General features: G+C 35.3%; 2 protein-coding genes across 5 annotated transcripts in view; both read right to left on the reverse strand.

Moving 5' to 3' along the window:
- Sras (Ras converting CAAX endopeptidase Sras) overlaps window positions 1–22,280 on the reverse strand; it is a 186,892-nt gene that overhangs the window by 41,987 nt on the left and 122,625 nt on the right. The window lies entirely within an intron of this gene.
- Window positions 2,846–17,399, reverse strand: LOC148957043 (endoribonuclease rege-1-like). The gene is made up of 4 exons (XM_089097865.1): window positions 16,967–17,399; window positions 11,181–11,415; window positions 8,807–9,051; window positions 2,846–3,694 (listed from the first exon to the last, which is right to left on the reverse strand). Exons 1-4 carry the CDS (start codon window positions 17,397–17,399, stop codon window positions 2,907–2,909), a joined length of 1,701 nt encoding a protein of 566 aa, XP_088953991.1. The 3' UTR covers window positions 2,846–2,906.

Here is a 22,280-nt window from a genome sequence, read left to right on the forward strand (position 1 = left end):
GACAATCTAAAAAAATATACAAAGAAACAAACAAGCAGTTCTACCTAAAAGGAAAAAGGACTAGGTCGACTTCAAATCTTCACTTTCACTTATTATTTTCACTTCCTAGAGCTTAAGGCCATATTCATAATAATTTAATTTCTTAAGTATTGTTTCCTTTAAATTTGAAAAATAACAAACGAAGTATGATCCCCACGCCCTGAGCACAACATGTATGTACCTTTACTTAGAGGAAAAGAGACAAAAAATTAGAAACACACAGCTAAAATTCTATATCAGAAATATAAGCAAAAAAAGGGGAGGAGAAATAGGACTAAAAAGTCTTCACTGGGAACCAACTATTCGCACACATTCGCAAGCATGCGCTGAAATTTATTTCAAGCTTCGCATAAATATTTATAACTTTTCAAGCAGGGGAAAAAATTGAGGAAGAGAAAGAGATTAAGAAAGTTAAGAAAGATTAAAATAAAAAAGAAAGATTAAAATAAAATAAAAGATACAACAAATAAAAGATGAATATAAAAAAAGACAAAAGTAAGAAGAAAGAGATTACGCAACAATGAAAATAAACTATTGTCAAATTTAATACTAGTTCTATGAGGGACAGCAAAAACCTCATATCTACATTTTTTCAAAATGTCTGGGTGAACAGAAACTTATAAAAGCAAATTTAATGTTTAGATACAAGGTTGTCCTTGGCCAATAGCTTTGGACTTACGAAGCCCAGTCAAAAAGTTCCCTGCCCAACAGGCATATCTTCACTATATGGAAATACAATAGGTATTTAAAAAAAAAATAGAAAGATTTTTGGTGTATGCCACCGTGATGTGTGAAATCTGAAATTTAATCAAAATTACCAAATAAAAAAAACAATATCTAATAGGGGGAGAGAACATTCCAAACTAATTATTCAAAACCGAGATTTTTTTATATGAACGCTGTTAAACAAAGTACAAGCTCAAATAAGACCCAAATTTTGACATGGGAAGTAAAACCAAATTAGATTTATGATTTCCGAGGCGTTTTTCAAAAATGGCCGAAGTCCACTTTTTTCCAAATATGAAAAGCAGATGGTTCAAACGAGCTCAAAGAGATATATCTATTGGTCTATTCAAAATGGGCTTATTTTGAATTCTGATCGAGTTATAAATTGTACTAAAAGGGCGTAAGTCCCTCATTTTCTAAGTAACCAAACAATTCAGCAATTTTGACATTTCCAGTGAATTCCTATCGGTAAGTTAACTAGGAACTAGTCTTTAAAGTTTCTTAAATTCTGATTTGTCAGAAATATTTTTTCATTGTTCGTTTCCATTTTCATTTTGCTCTCCAGTAAAATTAGGAAAAGTAGACTTAGACCCATTTTGCAAAACACGACTGATTTAGATTCTACAAAAATCGTAAATGGTATAACTAACGAGCGTATAATCGTGAAATTTTAACCATACGTTAAATGTAGCTTCCAAGGTCGGCAGAATATAAGCGTCGGTAATGCCTTTGTCTTGCTCAGGCTATATGTTACAAAATACAATTTGTCATTGTCCTTGGAAGGGCATAGTATAGATGGTGGTACTCCATATTCTACTTTCAGGTCATATATTTTGCAACGCATACATATTCTGTTTATCTTAGAAACTACTCACGCCACATGTCTGATAAGGTCTTATGACACAGCTCTGAGAAAGACGCAAATAATGAAAACTTCGCATGCTTGAAAAACTGCCTTTATATACGACACATTTAGAGAAAGGCCTATCTAGGATTTTGTTTGGCGGGAGGGCTTAAACAAAATCGATATTGGTGTATTATGCGGGCACTGCTAAAGAAGTCAAGTTTGGTTAATGCTAATGAAATAAAATAAAATAGGATGAATGTATAATAGTTTATAAACAAAAAATTGGGCTATATATTTGCACACTAGGGAGGGGGGGGCAATACATACCATACATTAAATACGTAGCCTAACCTAGGTACCTCCCCCCCCCCCAAACCCCAAAAAACAATCTTTTAAATATTGTAACTCATTGAGAAACCACGGCTTTGCAATCATTTATCTAAAGCGGTCTCTTGCAAATAGCCTTTTTGATGGGTTTCGTGACTGGTTTTCTTGCACAATATATAGCAGTACCCGCATAATGCAACAGTACCCATATTTAATATATACTAGGCTTTACCCAGCTCCCCTCCCCCAAAGTACAAATATATAGCCCAAACTGGTTTCTTAGCTATTATATATTCATCCTATTTTATTTTATTTCATTAGCATTAACAAAACTTGACTTCTTTAGTAGTGCCCGCATAATACACCAGTATCAAAAATTCTTTACAAAACACATCAAAGATTTATATATATATATGCATTTTTGTTAATTTTTTTTACATGTCAGACAAATCTATTTATTTTGCGTGGGGAGTCACACAGGGTAGCCCCCCCCCTCTGGATACGGCCTTGCATCTATATCATATTTCATATCTATATCTATATCATATCATATATCATAAATATCAAATTCTAAGAAGTGAGTAATAAAATTAACAAGGCTTCTTGACTGCTAAGTTCCCTTGATGAGTCCTACAGTATGTTGTTACAGCCGCATTCGTTTCTGGGTCCCTTTTACCAAGCTAAGGTAAGCCCACTACGCCATCACAGGACTCCATATTCTAATTATAATTAATTATGCAGTTTTTAAAATCACCTCCTGTTTTTTGCTGATACAGCTATATATCTTGGAATAAATATGACCCATCGTTGGATTAAGCCACAGCCACTGAGCGAAATAAACTTGGATAAATTTTGCTAAGAAACAGAGTAAGACATGGCAACCGAACAGATTAAGCTGCACGCGCTACACCAATGCAGCAATTCGTACACATTATACGAAAAAGAAATATACCTTCAAACAAAATTTTTATGGGTTATTCTTAATTAGTTCCATGATAACCGAGCATATTTTCTGCGGGTCAGTTTCCTTTGGAAGTAGAGCCATGGCTTCCTGTACTTTACTTTCCGGGAAAAGAGCAGAAAAATGGAAGTACATTTCATCCCTCACCTGCTGATAGCTCAGTCCAGAGGAATCAGGAGGATACTCAGGATACAAAGGCCTGGAATGCGGATACCAAGGAAGTAGTTTTGGAGTTGATGACGAAACATTTTGGTCTAATTCAGCAGTACTGCAGCGAAAACTATCTGGCAGTAAGTTCAATTGGGTATCAGAGGTACTAGACAACCTTGAAGACTGGGGTGTATACAGGACAGGCCTTTCTCGGGGCATAAAAGCTCCTGGTGCAGACGCATTTCTGGTAATCTGCGTATGTTGTATTTCGACTGGGTAATAATAGCCAGGTAATGGCCTTTCTAGAGCTATACTTAGCCTGTTCACACCATAAGGGTAGTAGTGAGTCAGTCTTGCATCACCTGCAGGATTCAAAGAGAGTTGCCGTTGAACAGGTGGATGAAGGTTCTCAAGCTGATCTTGAGAAAGTCCATGCCATGGAAGATTAGGAGGTGGTTGTTGCAACATTTGTTGCATTTGATCAACGGGTATTGGCAGAGATGTTGCTTTAGAAGGACTTCTGTTCTGTTGCATGGGTTCGTGTGTAAAACCTGTGGCAACAGAATTAGTTCGAGCAAGATTCCGCTTAGCGGGCAGAACTCCGTCACATGAACTGGATTGAGCTGGGAGACTCACGGCCTTCGCTAGATATAAAATCAAAATGACTTTAAATTAAAAGTCCTTTCCAATTGATTAACATTAATTAGACAAATGGACACATTTCATAGTTATTAATATTTTTAAGCGTCCATATTACTATTTTTACGAGGGAAGGGGGTACATACTGAATAATTACGAGTAAAAATCAATTTAAAAAATTTAGGGATCCAATCCTAGTTGATACATTTAAAATAAAATTAGAGCCCATAAGTCCTCAAGAGCCAGTAGGCTACTGCAGTCTTATGATGAAATATAATTTTAGAAAAAAAAAGAATCAACTACACCATGGAGGGATTATATTCATTTATCCGCGGTTCACTTTACTAAATCCTATCACATTATTTAAAGGGCGCAACAGAAGTAACGCCCTTTAAAAACACCATAATTTCGTGAAAATCCTGGGGGGGGAGAAGCTGAAGCCAATGTTCCCAAATCAAGTGGAAATGACAGAGAAAATTGACAATAGATCATATAGTAACAAAAAAGGTAAAGACACATTACAGAAAACTGACCCGTTTCTGTGGATACTTGAATTATGCAGGCTTTTTATAGTTTTGACAAGAGCCTTTTTTTTCTTATCACTTCGACTGTATTTCCGACCAATTGTTTGCTAACAATGTTCGCTAGCAGGTATATATTTGTATAGCGGAAACAGAATTGTTAGGTAGCAGAAATACTTTGCTTTAAATTTTCTAACACATATTCGATTTGTAAAATATATTCTTTCACAACGTTAGAAAAATTGTTCAAGGGTTAAGAGGAAGGTTAATAAGAAATACTTAAAAAAAAATATGAAGAGTTAAACATAATACGGATTGTTAATCGTAATTCGAATTAATCGAATTTCAATAGCCGGCAACGCTGGTGTAAACGTGTGGTTAAATTAGTGGGCGAAAGATAAATCAGTGATTCCGCTGGTATAACGAAAAACTCTAACGAAGCTGATTCCGATCTCTTTTGAACTGTTAATTATCAATAAAATGGCGGAATAAATTTCTCCCGTGCGCAGGGTTGCCAGCGACCATTTCTGTTCGTATCTTGTCTGACGCCAAAATTAGACGTGCAGTGTTGCTACGTCGGTTTTTACAAAGTTTTCACAATATAGCCAAATCGGACTGATTTTTTTGGCCCAAAATGAGTGCTGCTTCAAAGAGACTTCGTAAGCCGCCCTAAAAAGGAGTCGATCTTTGTTCAGCCTATGACGCTAGCCTGCAAGATGAAAGCTACGCACTTCTATGTGACGGTTGCGAAAGGTGGGTTTGCATTGAATGTTTGGATATGTCAGACCCCAAATACAAACTGTTTACGAGAATGAGTCGTCGCCTAGAATCAACCTGGTATTGTCCTATATGTAAGCAAAAAGGAGTAGCTGCTTAGCCGGAAGTTATTCAGAGAATTGTTACTGACTCTTTTGCAAAATTCCAGTCGGACTTGAAAGAGGGAGTGAACGATCAATTTCCGGCGCTTCTTAAACCTCTAAGTCGAAAAAGTTCAAATCTTGGAAACTGAACTACAGGAAAAGTGTTCTCGGTCAGATCTGAAGAACGAGGTTACCTTAGCAGTATCACAAGTAATCCCTAAAGTGAAAACTGACCTGTTCAACAAACTTTCTAGCCGGATTGGTTCGGTTTTGGACCAGTAGTTTTCCGTAGTTGCGAGTCAAGTAACTCAGCGTGGCCATGGTGACTTAGTGCAAAAAGAAAAACACCTCATTTTGTTTTGCTTGGAGAAGACGAGTGCGATAAGCCAGATAGCTCAGAACGAGCTATCTTAAGTATTCTGAATAAGTGTCAAGCTAAGTGTGCGTTCACTGTACGCCTGGGACGAAAACAAAGGAGTAGAAGTAGACCAGAAAAGGTGATTTTCAAGTCCCCACTTAGTCGTGATATAGCGGCTTTTTTGTTGTGAGCAGGATTGACAATATTAAGGCTAACATACCGAACTTCCGTGTCGCACATGACAGAAGCGATGCAGAGTTGGCTGAGCAGAAGAAGAAGTATGATGAACTTAAAAAGGAGCTTACTGGGAAAGTAGCTGCAAGTGAAACCGGCTGGAAAATCAAAACACAGAAAAATGGGCCAGAACTAGTGCGCGAAGAGGCTTTTCGTCCCCAAAAGGAATCGGAGGTGTCATAGTGAACAGTTAGTTGTGGCATATACAAATGCAGATTGTTCATCGTCAAAGTGGGATGAATTTGTTGCACTTGTTCAAAGCCGGAAACCCCACGTATTTGTTGTGGCTGAAGTTTTACCCAAGAATTGCGGTGACACCTTTGTCCATTTTTGGCAACTAAGTGGATACGATTCTGTGCTTACTATTAACTATGAACGAAGAGTTGGTGTTTATTTTTGTTCTTCCCTGAGTTTAAAATATAAAGAAGTTGATTCTAAGTTTGCAAGTCAATGACATGAGGTAGTTAGTTTTGAGCTGAGACATCCGAGTTGGTCCCAAAGTGTGCGTATAGTACTGGTTTACCGGAGCCCGTCTAAGAGTATTGATAGTTTTTTTGAAGACGAGGGCCTACTCAGCTACCTTACTTACCTTTCGTCGGTTTCATCTAAAATTGTGATCGTTGGTGACTTTAACACTTCTAGTATAGATTGGTTATCACAGAGTACAGCGCTATCTGATTTGAGTTCCGGCATAAACTAGTAGAGACACTCGGTGATAGCTTTCTCCAACAGCATGTTACTGAGCCCACTAGGTTTCGAACTAGAATGAATCCATCTACCTTAGACCTTATTATAACTAAGCACCCAGCTGACCTAGAGAATTTAGAATTTCTGCCTCCTCTAGGTAAAAGTGATCACGTGGATTTTGTAAGTTATTTTGATATTGTTAGTGAGCTTCAGTGTAGTATTGTAGATGTAGATATAGTTTTGAGTTTATCCGTCAAATAGTAGTAGAAGGATTTGAGAAGTTTATTCCAAGATATACTGTTAGAGAGAGTATGAAAAAACGTAATAATCTGCCAAAATTTGTCCTTGAAGCAATGTATACGAAAAATAGATTCTAGAGAGCTTATTTATCAGCTGGGGATGATGAATCTTGGCGTGCTTACAAGAGGGTGAGAAATAGGGCGACGATGATCCTACAGTCACACACTGAGTCAGTGGAATCGTCGATAATTAGTTGTGCGCAAAGTTGTCCAAAAAGTTATTGGAAGTGTGTGAATAGGGGCAAAAGGAGCAGTAGCCATCGTCCATGGTCTTCAATGACCCAGTCACTGGTAAAACTGTTGATGTTGATAAAGAAAAGTAGCTATTTTTAACGAAACCTTTTCATCTGTTTTCGTTAATCCTGCTACCTATAAGATATCTAATTTATCACTGGCACCAGGAGCTTCTGTATTACAGAATGAGTCAAAGCATGATGACTCTGATGTACCACCTGAGCTCGTCCAAAAAACTATCCGCGAGCTTTCTGTTGATAAAGCCCCTGATATAGATGGTGTCTCAAATGTTATTATGCGAGAACTGGCTTCTTCTTTAGCGGCTCCACTCGCATTTCTTTTTAATCTTTGTTTGGAGTCTAGTAAGTGCCCTGCTGCGTGGAAAAAGGCAGTCATAAGAACCCTTCATAAGGATGAACCAAGGTCAGATTTTACGAATTATCACCCTATTACAAACACGTCGATTTTTTCAAGAATTATGGAAAAAGTAATTGTGTATCGGATCCAACATTATTTTTGAAAAAAATTAATTGTGGAACACGGCACAGCACGGTTTTAGAAAAAATCAATCGTGTAATATGCAGTTAACGGAAGTAATCAAAGATTTTCAAAAGAAGGCTAATTGAAGCCTAAACTTTGATTGTAGTTATTTTGATTTTTACAAGGCATTCGACAAGGTTTCAATATCCTTGCTGGTGAAAAATGCTGAAAGTATGGGATTGGATGTAGCAGCATGACTTGGATTAAGGACTAATCAGACACATAAAGTGAAGGTTGGTGAGGCACTATCTGAAGGGTGTGGAGTTCTAAGTAGGGTCCCTCAGGGTAGCTGCCTGGGACCAGTTTTATTCTGTCAATTTATAAATGATTTACCGCAGGTAATCCGACAGAGCACCATCAAAATGTTTTCAGACCATGTAAATCTATACAGAGGTATCACCTCCCCGGTTGATGTGACACATCTACAGGGAAATTTGGAAGTATTGTTCGAATGGTGTAATTCAAATTCAATGTTTGTTAATCACAAGAAATGTCATGTGATGCAATACTTTGCGAAAGATGTGGCATACCGGTACTTCATTGGTGACGTGTTGGTGTACCCTCTTAACTCTATTAGAGATCTCAGTATTATTTTTGATGATCAGTTAAGGATCGATACGCAAGCATCAGCTGTTTCGCGTGAAGCAAAATGGTTTGCTTTGCATCAAAAGCTTTCAGAAGGTTTAATCTGAGAAGTTTTACCACATTGTCCAAGACGATGGTGCACTACTACTACTACTACTAACAACTCATCGCAGCACCAAGCCGCCTGAGGCCAACACAGCTACGCACGCTCCTCCTCCACCCCAATCTATTCAAGGCCTCCCTTTTTACACCTGCCCACGAAGTTCCCATTTCCTTTAAATCTTTCTTTATGATGTCCTCCCACCCCAGACGGGGACGACCTGCTTTCTGTTTAGCCCTATATGGTTGGCCGAAAAGAACAATCTTCGGCAATCTGTCATCCTTCATCTGCACAACATGCCCTAACCACCTCAACCTTTCTTTCATTATAGACCTAGAAAGCGTTATTGAACCACATTTTTCGTATAGCCTATTTGGTGTATTGTCTTTTTTTCCAAAATGGGATCAAAACCAGAATATTTATCTGCAACATAACATATACAACATCTACAACATATTTAGAGGACTTTGCCACCCTTTACGTGCAAAAAGACACTCACGACCTTAAAAAAAAGAAAAATCTGAAAAAAAAAAATTATATACAAAAGAAATGATGCTTAGGAACTTTCCTTAGGAAACATGAACTATTCTTAATTCAGAATCTTGAAAATCAAACTTCTCTCCTAAGTTTCGTAAGGTAACACGTACCCCTAAAGACCCTAATATCTAATTGTACACAAAGCAACACAGAAATTCATACCATTTTTATCCTGCCCTTTAAGTAGCTTCCTTTGGGAGGCTTGCTCTTGTAACCTTTCAGTGACAAATTTCTGAGGCAGATTCCCTCTTTCGGGATGCTGAAACTTGCATTTATTTCCATATGAACATTTTTTGCCGTAAGGACAAGGAAGTGCGGTAGAACTAGCCAGGTGGGGAGGGATTTTCCGCAGAAAGTCATCCAGTGTCGGTCCACTTCTTCCTAGTGCATCATCAGGGGGCATAAACCTGCAACAGAGATAATTCATTTTATATTTATTTTGTCAATTTTGCCCTTATCATCATAGAATTTATAAGTTGAAATATATATATAATAATAATATTTATTCGCCCACCATCTACAAAAATAGATTTTAGTGGAGCACTACAAAAACAAAATTTAAAAGAAAAAGAAACCAGCTTCAAAAATGATAAAGATACGACACTCATTGTAATTCACGACACTCAAATAAATGTAGGTGAGAAACGCCGTCTATCTAATTTAACTTTTAGCACTGAATTATTTCGAATGCTAGACCAATGTTTGGTTGGCTCTCTAAGACCATTTTTTTCAAGGTGGAAATTCCTATAAAGCTTGGGTATGTACAGTAAAAATTTTGCATCTTTACATTAGCATTTTTTGACGTTTTCAGTGTCTCTCATTTACAGCATGTTGGATGCACTGGCGAGGTTATGTGAGGTGAGCCGACTGAACAATAAATCGAGGCGAAAGATTTCCTGGAGTAGTGATTTGGCACTACAAACACATAAGCACATTTATTGGCGGTAGTCGTTTGCTTAACAATCGCTTGCTTAGTTTTAATAATTGTTTCTGCAATCATAATACCAAGATACCTCAGCTCTGATACCGTAAGGACAACATATTTTCCGAGAGTGACAGAATCCCTTTGCGGTGCATTAAAGGACAAAAATTCATACTTATCAATGTTGATAGAAAGCCCGATAGATTGAAAGTCACTTAGGAGTCCATTCAGGTTCTCTTCTAAGTCTGCTTTACATCTACTCATCAGAAGGACGTCATCAGCGTACGCTATATATTTATATATATATATATATATATATATATATATATATATATATATATATATATATATATATATATATATATATATATATATGTGTGTGAAGCTTGCAAAATACACGCATATTAATCAAATCCAAATACATAAAAAAGAAGGTTAGATGTATCCCTCTCAAGCACAAACTGGTAAATGCACACAAATACGGGTTGAAACTGAAGAAAAAAGTAGACAAAAATAAGAATAATGAGATTTTTGTGACTAATTTTAATTGTGACTGCTTTGAACTATGGAAACTGATTTTAAACGTCAAAAAAGCTCAAAGCAAAAAAAAATTCTAAACCAATTTTCTGCCGTAAGAACTTTCCACCAGGAAAGTAACTCCCTGGTGGGACTTACTTTCCGCGTAGTTACTCTTGAGTAGTGAGAGGGTGTGAGAATTACAAACGTTTCTTCCATAATTTTTTCTTTTTGGCTCATGTGAAGCAATTCTCTGATAATTGACCTTTGTGGCACTGATAAAGCCAAAACTTTCAATTAAAATAAGTACTGTTCGAATACTTTTTGAGGAGAGCGGCAGATATTAAAAAGTTCAAAATGAAAAACAAATATACAAAAATACCTAGGGTTTTAAAAATGCTGACATATTCTTGGAGGGTTCATGGAGGGTGGAAGAAATTATCACCGTATATTCTCCGCTTGCAACTACTATATTTACCAATCTATCTATGCAACACGCCATCTACCTGCTTTCGGAGCCTCATAGTGGCATTAGGGTGGATCTTTTACGAATATTTCTAACCAGAAGCGTGACTGTCAAAACCACACGAGGATGATCTCAAGGAAGTGCGAAACCTCGACGAAAACATGGCCTAGTAAGCAACACCACATTCCCGGAACTTTGATTAATGGATAGTTCTAATGCATTTTGCTTATTTTGATGTTTTTGGCTACTGGACAACTTCATCCAAGCTAGGTTATTTACAGAGAGTTACATTCCAATTTGTTATAAAATATTTGCATGCCTGAATATATAATGAGTCGATTGTAATAGGCTTGAGATTGTATATGGAGGGCGTCAACACTAGTTGATAGGAGTGTATCGCCAATTGTGGTAAAACTATATAGTGACCAAGATGGGCCTAAGCTTGCAAGAAGTCTCCATTCAACTAGAGGTCACAGGCACATCTTGCAATCCCGTTCTAAGCCGGCTTAAGCACTTTTTACAAATCTGAGAAGGAAGTTCATAATCTTTGACCTCTTCTGACGGGATCATTGCCTTTCTTGAGGCCATGAGAGTTCAATGATCTAAAAAGAATGCAAATCAGATTTAGTTACCTGTAACTCACAAATGTATACATGAGTATTCGCTCTTCAACAACCTTCTTAAATTCAGGAGACTCCTGTGCCAAATCTCGATAGCTGTCGTTCGAAACAACAATGCCATCATCTTCAGCGGCCGTTTTTAAAATATATCGATAATCGTAGCAAACGATTCTTCGTCCGTCAACAAAACGAGACGGTGTAAAAACCAACACTCCCTCTCTTTCAAATTCCAGTAGTATTTCCTGGTCTATAAATAAAATTAATAACAACGTTAAAATTAATTCATAAACAAAAGAAATTAGACACAAAAATGAAGAGTGATACTTTTGTGACGCGTTCGATGCATGAGTTTTATCCTTATCTAAGTAGCAGATGGCGCCACTGGAGGGTTAATTTTTTGGCCGGTGATTTGCATGAGATTATTTCTTACATAGTTAATAAGCATTGAAAACTTTTGATTTGAATTGCAGTATTACATTTTTTTCCTATTTTCAACATGAAACGCTGAAAATAGCTTGGGAAGCGAATTTTGTCTATATATGTCTCTTTTTTGCTATTTTTTTTAAATGTCTAATTTTTTGCTATAAATTTTTTTACTAAGCCATTTCAGTGGTTATACAAAGACCGTTTGGCAAAACTGATAAATGGACATACTTTTACTCGACCTTTCCAGGTGAATTCATTCGTCTGTCAACAAAACAAGACGGTGTCAAAAGCAACATTCCCTCTTTCTAATTTCAGTAGTATTTCCTGGTCTACAAATTAAAGGAATAAAATATGTTAAAATTGACTCTTAAATAAAAAAGTAGACAAAAAGGAGAATTATGACACTTTTGTGACTGATTTTATTTGTGACTGATTTGAACTATCACTAGGAGTTAATTTTTGACCAGTTGTTTACATGGGATTATTTCTTTCCTAGTTAATGAGCATTGAAACTTGAAAGATGTATCATTTTCTTGTATTCATTATAAAAGACACCTTCGATATTTATTTTTGATCTTTTGATTATTTTTTTTTTGTATTTTCAAACTGTTCGTGGTAACGAACTGTAAGTAAGAAGCGACCCGGCTCAATGGTAACCGAAACTCTAGAAAACGGTATTTTGATACAAATAGATACATCAAAAGAATCAGATTTTAATGCTGATTCCAAATATATATTTTTCATCAATTTTAATCCTACCCATCAAAAGTTAGGCGCCTGAGAAAATTTGGCTGATTTTCGAAAAAAGGGGGAAAACCCCCTAAAAGTTATAGAACCTTAATGAAAATCACACCATCATATTCTGCGTATCAGAGAACCCTACTCTAGAGGTTTCAAGCTCCTATCAACAAAAATGTGGAATTTTGCATTTTTTGCCAGAAGAAAGATCACGGGTGCGTGTTTATTTGTTTGTTTGTTTTTTTTTCCCAGGGGTGATCGTATCGACCCAGTTGTCCTAGAATATCGTGGGAGGGCTCATTAAAATGAAAATCGGAAGTTCTAGTGCCCTTTTTAAGTGACCAAAAAATGGAGGGCAACTAGGCACCCTCCCACGCTCATTGTTTCCCCAAAGTCACCAGATCAAAATTTTGAGATAGCCATTTTGTTCAACATGTTCAAAAATATTATAAGTATGTCTTTTAGGATGACTTAATCCCCCAAAGTTCCCGGGGGGAGGGCTGAAAGTTATGAACTTTACCAAATGTTAACATATAGTATTGGTTATTTAGAAGCATACAGACGTTTTCAGGGGAGATTTTTCATGTTAGTGGGGGGGGTGGTTCAGGGATTATGTGGGAGGATCTTTCCATGAAGGAAGTTTTTATGGGGGAAGGGACATTGCTATGAAGGGGACGCCGGACTTTCCAGCATTATCTACAAAAAGATCATAAATTTAATATAAAAAAACAAGTATTTCTACTGCAACAGCAGCAACGTCGAAACTTTAAACGAACAGAAAATATTACATATATAATTGGGTTCACCCCGTAGTCAATGCCTCGCTCTTTAAGCCAAAGATTTTTTAGTACTTTCATAAGAGCTATTTATTCTAATTAACGGCCTTTGTGATTAAGCGGTCATTTTTAAAGAATTGGAACAGAATTTGAACTTTCACTTAAAGAGCAAGGTATTGACTAGGGAGCGAACCCCATAATAAACGTATTAAAAATATATGAATATAGAAGTTCGTTATGTAAGTTAATTCGTAAGTTACGCATATTTATTACTAATAAAAACGTTCGTAAATAAAATTAAACAAGTTCCGAGAAAGCCATTTAACTAAATAAAAGTAAATTAATACGAAAATTTTGTTTTAATTATTCATGTACGGTGAGCCATGATCAAAACCTGCATTTATAAAAACGTTCAAAAATTTAATAAAAAAAACTAGTTTTTTAAACTGAAAGTAAGGAGCGACATTAAAACTTAAAACGAATAGAAATTATTCTGTATGTGAAAGAGACTGTCCCCTCCTCAACGCCTTGCTCTTTACGCCAAAGTTTGACTCTGTCTCACAACTTTATTTTCTAAAACAATAAAAAACTTTAGCGTAAAAAACGAGGCGTTGAGGAGGGGACAGTCTCTTTCATATACAGAATAATTTCTGTTCGTTTTAAGTTTTAATGTCGCTCCTTACTTTCAGTTTGAAAAACTTGCATTTTTTATTTAATCAACATAAAACGCTAATTGGGTTTATGTGTTCATGAACCGCTTTACAAATTAATTTATCTATGCATGTCCCATGTAGAACAAACGCTGAGATCACTAAATGTTTACTTCATGATTTCAGCGGTTATACAAAAACAGTTTAGTAAAACTCATAAATTGACATACGACTGACATATTGACATATTTTTATTGGACGTTTTACGGCAAATTATTACCCACAAATTCAGTTTCTGAAAAAAAATTGTGATCAAAATTCGGAACTTGAGCATTGAAATTGGACAATTTTGAAAAGGAAAAAATCACAGGAAGGCAATTCACAACTGAAAAACTCAATCTCAGTGGCGCAATCTTCCTAATTTTTAGCCTTTCGTAGGATGGATGAAAACGCTTAATATAATTAATCATAGTACATAAAATGGCGGGAGAATGCATTAAATTGGCTGATCCAGAGGTGGCGGAGGAACCCCCCCCCTAACAAGATTTTTTCTGGCGTCCTCATTTCTTGTTTTTTTTTCTGTTTTTCACTCTTTTTTTAAAATAATTTATCAATTTGGTCAACTGTTAGCGCCCTTGTATATTTACCCTCCCCCATAAGACTGTGTTTTTTGGCGCACTTGTCGCATTGGTCTTCATCTCCCCCTCCCAAGATTCTGCTCTAGATCCACCCCTGATCCGTTAAAAATGAAATTTTTCACTTAAGATAGTGTGAGATACACATTTTCATTTTTATCTTGACGTAATAATAATTATAGAATCCTTATATATACATAAAAAAAAATACTTATATAGTCTACCCTGCAATCCAGTAGTAATCCCTTATGTAGTCCAGTCTGTAATCATACGGTATAATTAGTTATTTCTTAGCAGTAAGATTACTCCAGTGTAAATATATAAAAAAAACGTTATGAGATAAATTATCTTAGAGGATATAAACACTTAAACATGTAAATTTTAATCGATTCATTTTTTTCTATTACATGTGACACCTGTTTAGAATTTTAACAACTTATTTGCGCGACAGATAAGTAACAGTAGAAACAGTAACAAAAGTCAACAACACCTAAGGGGCGGCCTCCTTTCCTTCTGGATTTCGTATGCTGGAAATCTTTGCCATTTTCCGAAATTAGTTATTTTTTTCATTTTGTCGTAACATCTATCAATGGTTTTGGAAGCATTACACAGAACTAATCTCAAAGTAGCACCGAACAGAAATTTTGTTCAGGTATAATAATTTCTTTTCTTTTTAAAGTTATTTTAGCGTTCAATTCCAATGCGTCGGAGTGTTCATGATAACCTGGCACAAACAAAACCACCACGAACACGCACATATTTGTCAAGAACTTTTAGGCTTGTGCCACTCCCAGATCTAAATCTCGGTATTTTTACAATCATCCAACAATTATAACATTCTTTACAATTCGTATCAGATTAATAACGCTTCTTGGCTACTAAAATTCCTGCACCGGCCCAGCCGTATGTTGCGACAGTTGGGGTCCATCTCTGGGTCCCATCAATCTCTCGGTCTCTGGGTACCAAGCTGAAATCAAACCCATTGCACCACCACAGGGCTTGTTTAAAATTTGGTTTTTAGTTATTTTTTCAATTTCCCTACCAAAATTAAGCCCCACCTTGAAATTAATTTTGTCAAGAATGCCTAACCAAAAGCGAGTTTGTTTGCATCGCATTAAGCTTAAGATTATCAAAAATCAATTATCAAAAGTCTTTCTTAGCTTAAATTTGTGTATGTAACAAAAATTTGAAGATGGCTTCATATCAAATTTACTGTCCTAAAAGTGACGTTATTAGAATCACCAGCGTGTGCGGCAACGGGGGGAATTAAGAAAGCAGACTAAATAAACAATCGGAAAGCTTTTTGCATGTGTCAGATTTGTGCTATTTATTCATTCCATCAGATTAGCATACATTTTGAAGTGCATTTGTGTGCTCAGTTGTATCATCAATTGCACCACTCTGTTAGTGCCACTGAAATGTTCTTCAATTAATTGTCTAAATGATTTTTGTGTCTTCTTTTTTAATTCTTAAATTATTTATTTCCCAGCGTATAATAGCCTCATCTTATGACAGTGAACTAATTGCCTGTTACGTACTCCAAATATATGGTTGCTGAACTCCAATTTTGGAAGAAACTCCATGAATATCTCAAATTCCTTTGAAAAAAGCTACACCATTTTTCGTTGTTCTTTAACTTTTAGTTATTATATGATCAAGCTTATGTCAAGATATTCTTCCTTTAATCAAGTTATTATAATACGTAAAAGACTTCGTTAAATGCAGTTTTCGTCAAAAAATATATTTTACTTAATTCCAATCCCTTTCGACTATAAACAATAAGAAACAATAAATTTGAGCAAAAGACATGTTGCTCATATTTTTTTTTAAGAAAACTAAGAGATAGAGATGACGTTTCTCCCATTGTTTGGATCTAATTTCCTCTATTATTTAGCTTTGAGCTAAAGTTATACACAATTTTGTGTGTTTCATTTTTTTATTATGTATGATTCAATGACCCAAAGAGACACCCTTGCTAATATACCCCCAACACCCCCTTCCAATTCTTTCTTCAAGGGCTTTAAATGACGGTAACTAGCAATGTGTAATGACGCAACGTCTTGTAATGACGGTAACTGCGATGGAATCGTCAATGTATTTTATGAATTTTTCAGTTCAAAAACAAAGTGAAAAAAAGTTCCTAACATGAGGCCCAGGCCTGAAGTAGCTATCCTAAGCTATATATTATCCTAAGCAATCTATCCTAAGCAATCTTCAAAAATTAAGTGAAGGCGTATTAAAGGAGAATGCTTTATTCAAAGCAAAACAACAAAAATTTTGAAATTTGAAACCAAATGCTTTCTAATAAAATGTACACTTTAACTATTTAACACAACCCTTCTTGGGCTACTTTCTTATGATAACTTTTCTTTGAATAAATTTCTTTGAGGGATTTTAACTCTTCTTCGAGTACTACCTTCTTCTTCTTCAAAAACCCAAACTATATTTCAAGTTCTTGCTCCTCGGTTCTTCTTCTTTTTCTATAAGCACGGGCGGTTTCCTTGTTCCGTTCCGTAAGAGTTTTCAAACAATTTCCGGCACTTTTAGCCGCTTTCACCTGTTTTTTTTTTTACATTTATTGTTTGTCTTTTGATAGGCAGGCTTTGCACTGGCACTACTGCTTTTATCAATGTTAGTATCCATTTCGGATGAACAAGATGAAATTCCGACTGCAACAACTGAACGACTACCACAGCCTGGTAGTAACACTGCAGGTAAAGCTCCACCAGTATTTGAGCATTGATCAATGTTATGGTTTTCATTCACGACACTAGTTAATTCTGATGTCCCTGCATTTGTCTGGCTCTGTCGTTGGATGTCGATATGATCGTTTAAACCTCGAGACTGATTGAGTACCTCCCGCAATCCCAACATATCCTGCAGTATGTCTTCTTGGTTTGTAAAACTTTTCATTCCACTCATTAGCAGCCAATCTTGGTCAAGGCCAAAGTTTTCATAATTTGAATCCATATCACTGACTGGATAATATTGGCTGTTTATATTCATACTTATTTTATCAGTAGCTATCGATCAGTTAAAACGAATTAAATCTGATTGTCTGTTCTCTCCTTTATAAGTCTGTACATTTTGTTAGGCCCCACCTACTAGACAGCTTTATTCGATGACGTCATTTTATACTGTTTTCATTTCTACCTATTCCGCTTAGGACTTTTATTGCGCAATCACATGACGTCATATGGTGCAAATACCCAGGAATAGTGACTACCCTAATGAGAATTTGACAAATGAGACCCTAATGAGACATTTTGAGCATGGTGTCATATAGCATGATGTCATACGGATAATATTACAGAAATTAGGCGAAAACAGTTTTTTGAAAATTAGTTTTGTACTTTAACTTTACCAAGACGGACTTATAAAAATCACTTATTTATAAGTAGTAGCTTCCAAAACAGTCCTAAAAAATAGCCTAGCTGTGTTATAATAGCAGCTGTGTTAACGCTGTGAATAAGGGGCTTTTGCTATTTTGGAAAGTAGTAAAGTCATGAGAATGGAACTTTCAAAAGTAAATTCACAGCGTAAACAAAACAGTAATGTTTTGTTTTCCTTCTACAGTTTTACAACTATTCATAATAAGTCTTTTAACCCTTATTTGATTTAAGACGTTACATGTCAAGCAAGGACTTTGACATTTAAATCGCATTTTAACAATTAATCGATTTGGTTTTTCAAGCGGCTTTTTTGTTTATTTTTTTGCTTTTTTTAGACATTTTGATGTCTATATATTGTTTTATATTAGGAGCAGCATTCAGTACTCAAGGCAAGCATTTTTAAAAGTTATTCTATTCAGTTTTTATTTTCAGGCTTTCTCTTTACATTAAGTTTCTAATGTTGTTACTTCCTTGTACGTTTTAGTTTTTCTTTTTTTCGCAAATAATTTTTCAGACGTCACACCAATATTTTTGTATTTAATTATTTTTTTTAATCACTATCTAAATTATAGTTTATTCATTGTTATATACTCCTACTTTAATATTTAAATAATAAAGCTTTCGTCACCAAATAATCAAATAAAACACAATTTCACTCAGTTTAAAGTAGCCTCGCCTGGAATTGAATACAGATGATTCATTAGTATATCCATACAATCAAACAAACCGAACAAGTAGCATCAGAGAAATATTTAAAATAAGCAATTAAATACTAAGGTTGGCGCTGCGTAAAAATTACCAATATTTACACATTACCAATATTATTAATGATTTGTGACAGTGCAGTGGAAGCTCCTCCATCAGGACTGAGGTTCATTCCTGGCAGTCGCAAGGATAAAAGTTAGGGATCAGAAAATTTACGTATAATTTTTTTTACTCTCTTGTGCCACAGACGATTGATACTCAGCTTGGCGATATGGGGTCCAGGGTTCAATCCCCACCGCACTAAGTTTAGGCGACAAGCTTTCAAACTGTTCCTGTATAAAACCTAGTATTTGAAACGTCGACTCGACACCATGTGTACCAACAATGGCTGTCAAAGATCTTTATCCTTTTATCCAATATTACGAAAAATTATCCATTTAATACTAGGTTGGCGTTACACAGAAACCATAAATCAAAATAATTGAAATCTACTAAATGCAAAGGAAGTTGGACAGAAAATGAACAGAAATTAACGAGCAGAAACTAACATGAGTAGGGCTCAAAACCCCTATGCCTTCCCAAGGCAGAACATAATTTGCACTTTACTAAAAAAATACAAATGTTTTTAATTTTATAACTTTAATAAATCAAATAAAACCAACATTTTGATTAATAAATATCAGTATGTGCACATTAAACTGACAATGCACATTATTTGTATTTTTTTTTAGTAAAGTGCAAATTATGTTTTGCCCTTGGGAAGGCAAGGGGGTTTTGAGCCCTACTCATGTTAATTTCTACTCGTTTTGAGTTTGACTCGATTATTTATCGTAATTTCTGTTCGTTTTGGGTTCTATTTATTTATCGATGCTGATTTGTGGTAATTTCACGCTTGGTAGATTATTTGATTTTATTTTTGCTCATTCTTGGTTTAATACAGTTGTTTACTTTTCTTTCAAAAAACTTATTTTGTGGGAAAAGTCTTTTAATTTATTTCTATTCGTTTCGAATTGACATAGTCTTTTCAGGGAAAAAGAAAATAATAGTTTCAATCTTTTCGTTTTTTTAAGTCTTAATAGTTTCGCTTGCTATTTTTATGCTGGAGAAAATTTTTCAGCAATTTTTAACAACATACACCCTTTTAAAAATCTGGACAAAAACAGTAGTGTTTAATTTAGTTTCATGCCTCCTCTATTTAGGTCATACCTAGTTGACCTGAAATAGAAAACTTGATACCATTCGCAAAAAAAATCTGTTTACTTTCTTTGATAGCTTGGATACACTTTCGACATTTTGATTTGGTTAAACTTTAAGAGCAGAAGTAGCCCCCAAAGTTTGAACAATAATACCCTCAGTCATTCTTGGGGTACTGCTGAGACGGCTTATCGGGAATTAGCATTAACACAGTGCATTTTGATTTAATCTTAAGGCAACATTTAGTTTTTAAACATAATGGGCAAATGGGAGGGTGGGCGGTGGTATTTGTGGAGAACGGGTACAGTTTGAAGCACCTTATAGTAAGTGATGGACCTTCATATTTTGATCTTAAAATATAATGTTTCAAGACACTTTAAGGATGCGATGTTCGATTGACAAAGCTTCGTTGTAACAATCAGAAGTCTGAGTCATCCTTGAGAAATTTGAGAACTCTTGACTGGCAACTATGGCTTTTAGTACGCAAAGAGTTTTCGAAAAGTAAATATTATAATATACCGTTGGCATAATTGTGCAAAGAACTTTATCCCCCAGATAGCCAAATATTTCTTTAGAAAATGTCATAAAAAGTCCATACAAAATGGGATACGTGTAGTGTTTTGGGTGTTAAGGGGTTTGAGTGGGGTAGGATGGGTTCCGCCTAGATTTTTCGCCTCCTTAGATTTAAAAAAATATCTTTTTGAGGGGTCTTTTCATTAGAAAATGCCATGATTAGGTATTTTCTCGGACAAATTTGCCCCCTCTCTAGATTCTGAAAAAAAATCCCCCCCCTTTGATTTACAAAAATTATATTTTGACCCCTCTCCGTTTTAAATTATCGTGAACAGATACCACTGAGTGTTGCTGTTTACTCTTTTGAGTTACCCAATATGTGGTAAAAAAATTTTTTTAATGAAAACTTTCAAAACTATTCATATCTCTTGAAGGATTTGATTATTTTTTAGCTCCAGGTCAACTTTTGATTTTTTATTTTATCACCATTTGTAGAAGGATGTAAAAATATTGGATTTTCTTTAGTAGTGAATATGAACCAAAGTTGTGGGACTCTGTTATGCACTCTACAAACAGCTAATCAATTCAAGCCACGCATTAAAATTTTTCAAGGTAATGCTGGAAGCTTGAGAAAGATTTTAAACTATAGAAATTCTTTAAAAAAACGGAAAATTCTACTTGGAATGACCTTATGCAAGGGCCCAAAACAAAACCCAAACATCACCAAAGCAAAGAGAGTGCCATTCATGTGTGCCGATGACCAGAGCTGCCGACTGCAATGAGTAAAGTGAGTGAAAGGGTGCTGCAAAAAATTATCAGATATACATCAATTTAAGACTAAAAGAAAAAGTTTTTAGTTTGTAGGGGGTCATGCAACACCTATGATTATTTATAGGTAAACTAAATCTCGGTTATTTTTTGGAGAGGAAAAGGGGCATTTGGTGCCCCATTGAAAAAAAACTACTTAAAAATCGCCAAAAAAGGAACCTTGCGGAAACTACGATATGTACTGATGTCATCATGGCCAGTTTTTGCTACCTACTGGCTTTCTAATAAAAAGAAAATTATTTAAGAACATTATACTTAAAAACACAATGAAAGATAAAATATAAAAAGCAGACATTCATAATTAAAACAGACTAATTAAGCAGAATATTTCAAATATTTAGAAAAATTTTATGTTTTCCCAGCAAAGAGCTCAATGGCTGGGAGAGCTCAATCGCACCTTTTTTTATTATCATTATTTATTGTAGTATTTGAGAAGTATTTATTTTCCTGTAATTTAACTGTGTGTATTTTTCCCCTTTCATTGTCTTTGATGTATTATTTATTACTAAAATATTATTTAGTGAAACAAAAGCTGCTGATGAACCTGATTCATAGAAGGTTTATCCTATAGTTGAGAATAAATTCCTTGCTCCAGCAAGGTCGATCTCCCGTGCCAGTTTCTCAAGGACTCGTCAACGGGTAAGCGAAATTAATTATAAAGGTATTGACATTTTCAAATTCCCGCTCTCCAACGGGTATCGTAACGGGTACCCGTTCTTTTTAAACGGGTACCTGCTATTCACTATATTCCATAGTCGTAAAATGTTTCCTTTTCTCGTTTATTTCTTTAGTACAGCCCTAATAATGTGCTTGTCTTCTTTGGCAGCCTTATGTGTAGCGTTAGCAGACTATATGATGTTCGACTGAATGAGGATTTCTAGGATCTCTAACTTCCATAAAGTTTGTACGAAGTATAAAAGTATTTTTTACATATAATAGAGTTTGGAAAATAAATGTTCACACGATGAGACCAAAATCGGATCTAATTACACAAATAGAAACTTGTCTACACAATGTACTTATCATAGTTTACACAATGTAGATACATGAAATATATTTTATATTTTTTAAATATACGGTGAAATACCCGTTAATTGTCTTAACAGGTACCTGTTATTCACTAGATTCCATTGAAAGGAATGATTCACTGCTAAGAATCGAACTTTATTTGTATATTCAAATACCCATTACGTAACGGGTATCTTTACCGGTACACGTTATTATCTTAAAAGATACCCGCTATTATCTTTACGGT

The sequence above is a fragment of the Artemia sp. Qi Xiang Cuo genome, chromosome 1 (genome assembly GCF_049724085.1).
Source record: "Artemia sp. Qi Xiang Cuo chromosome 1, ASM4972408v1, whole genome shotgun sequence".
NCBI classification, from domain to species: Eukaryota; Metazoa; Arthropoda; class Branchiopoda; order Anostraca; family Artemiidae; genus Artemia; species Artemia sp. Qi Xiang Cuo.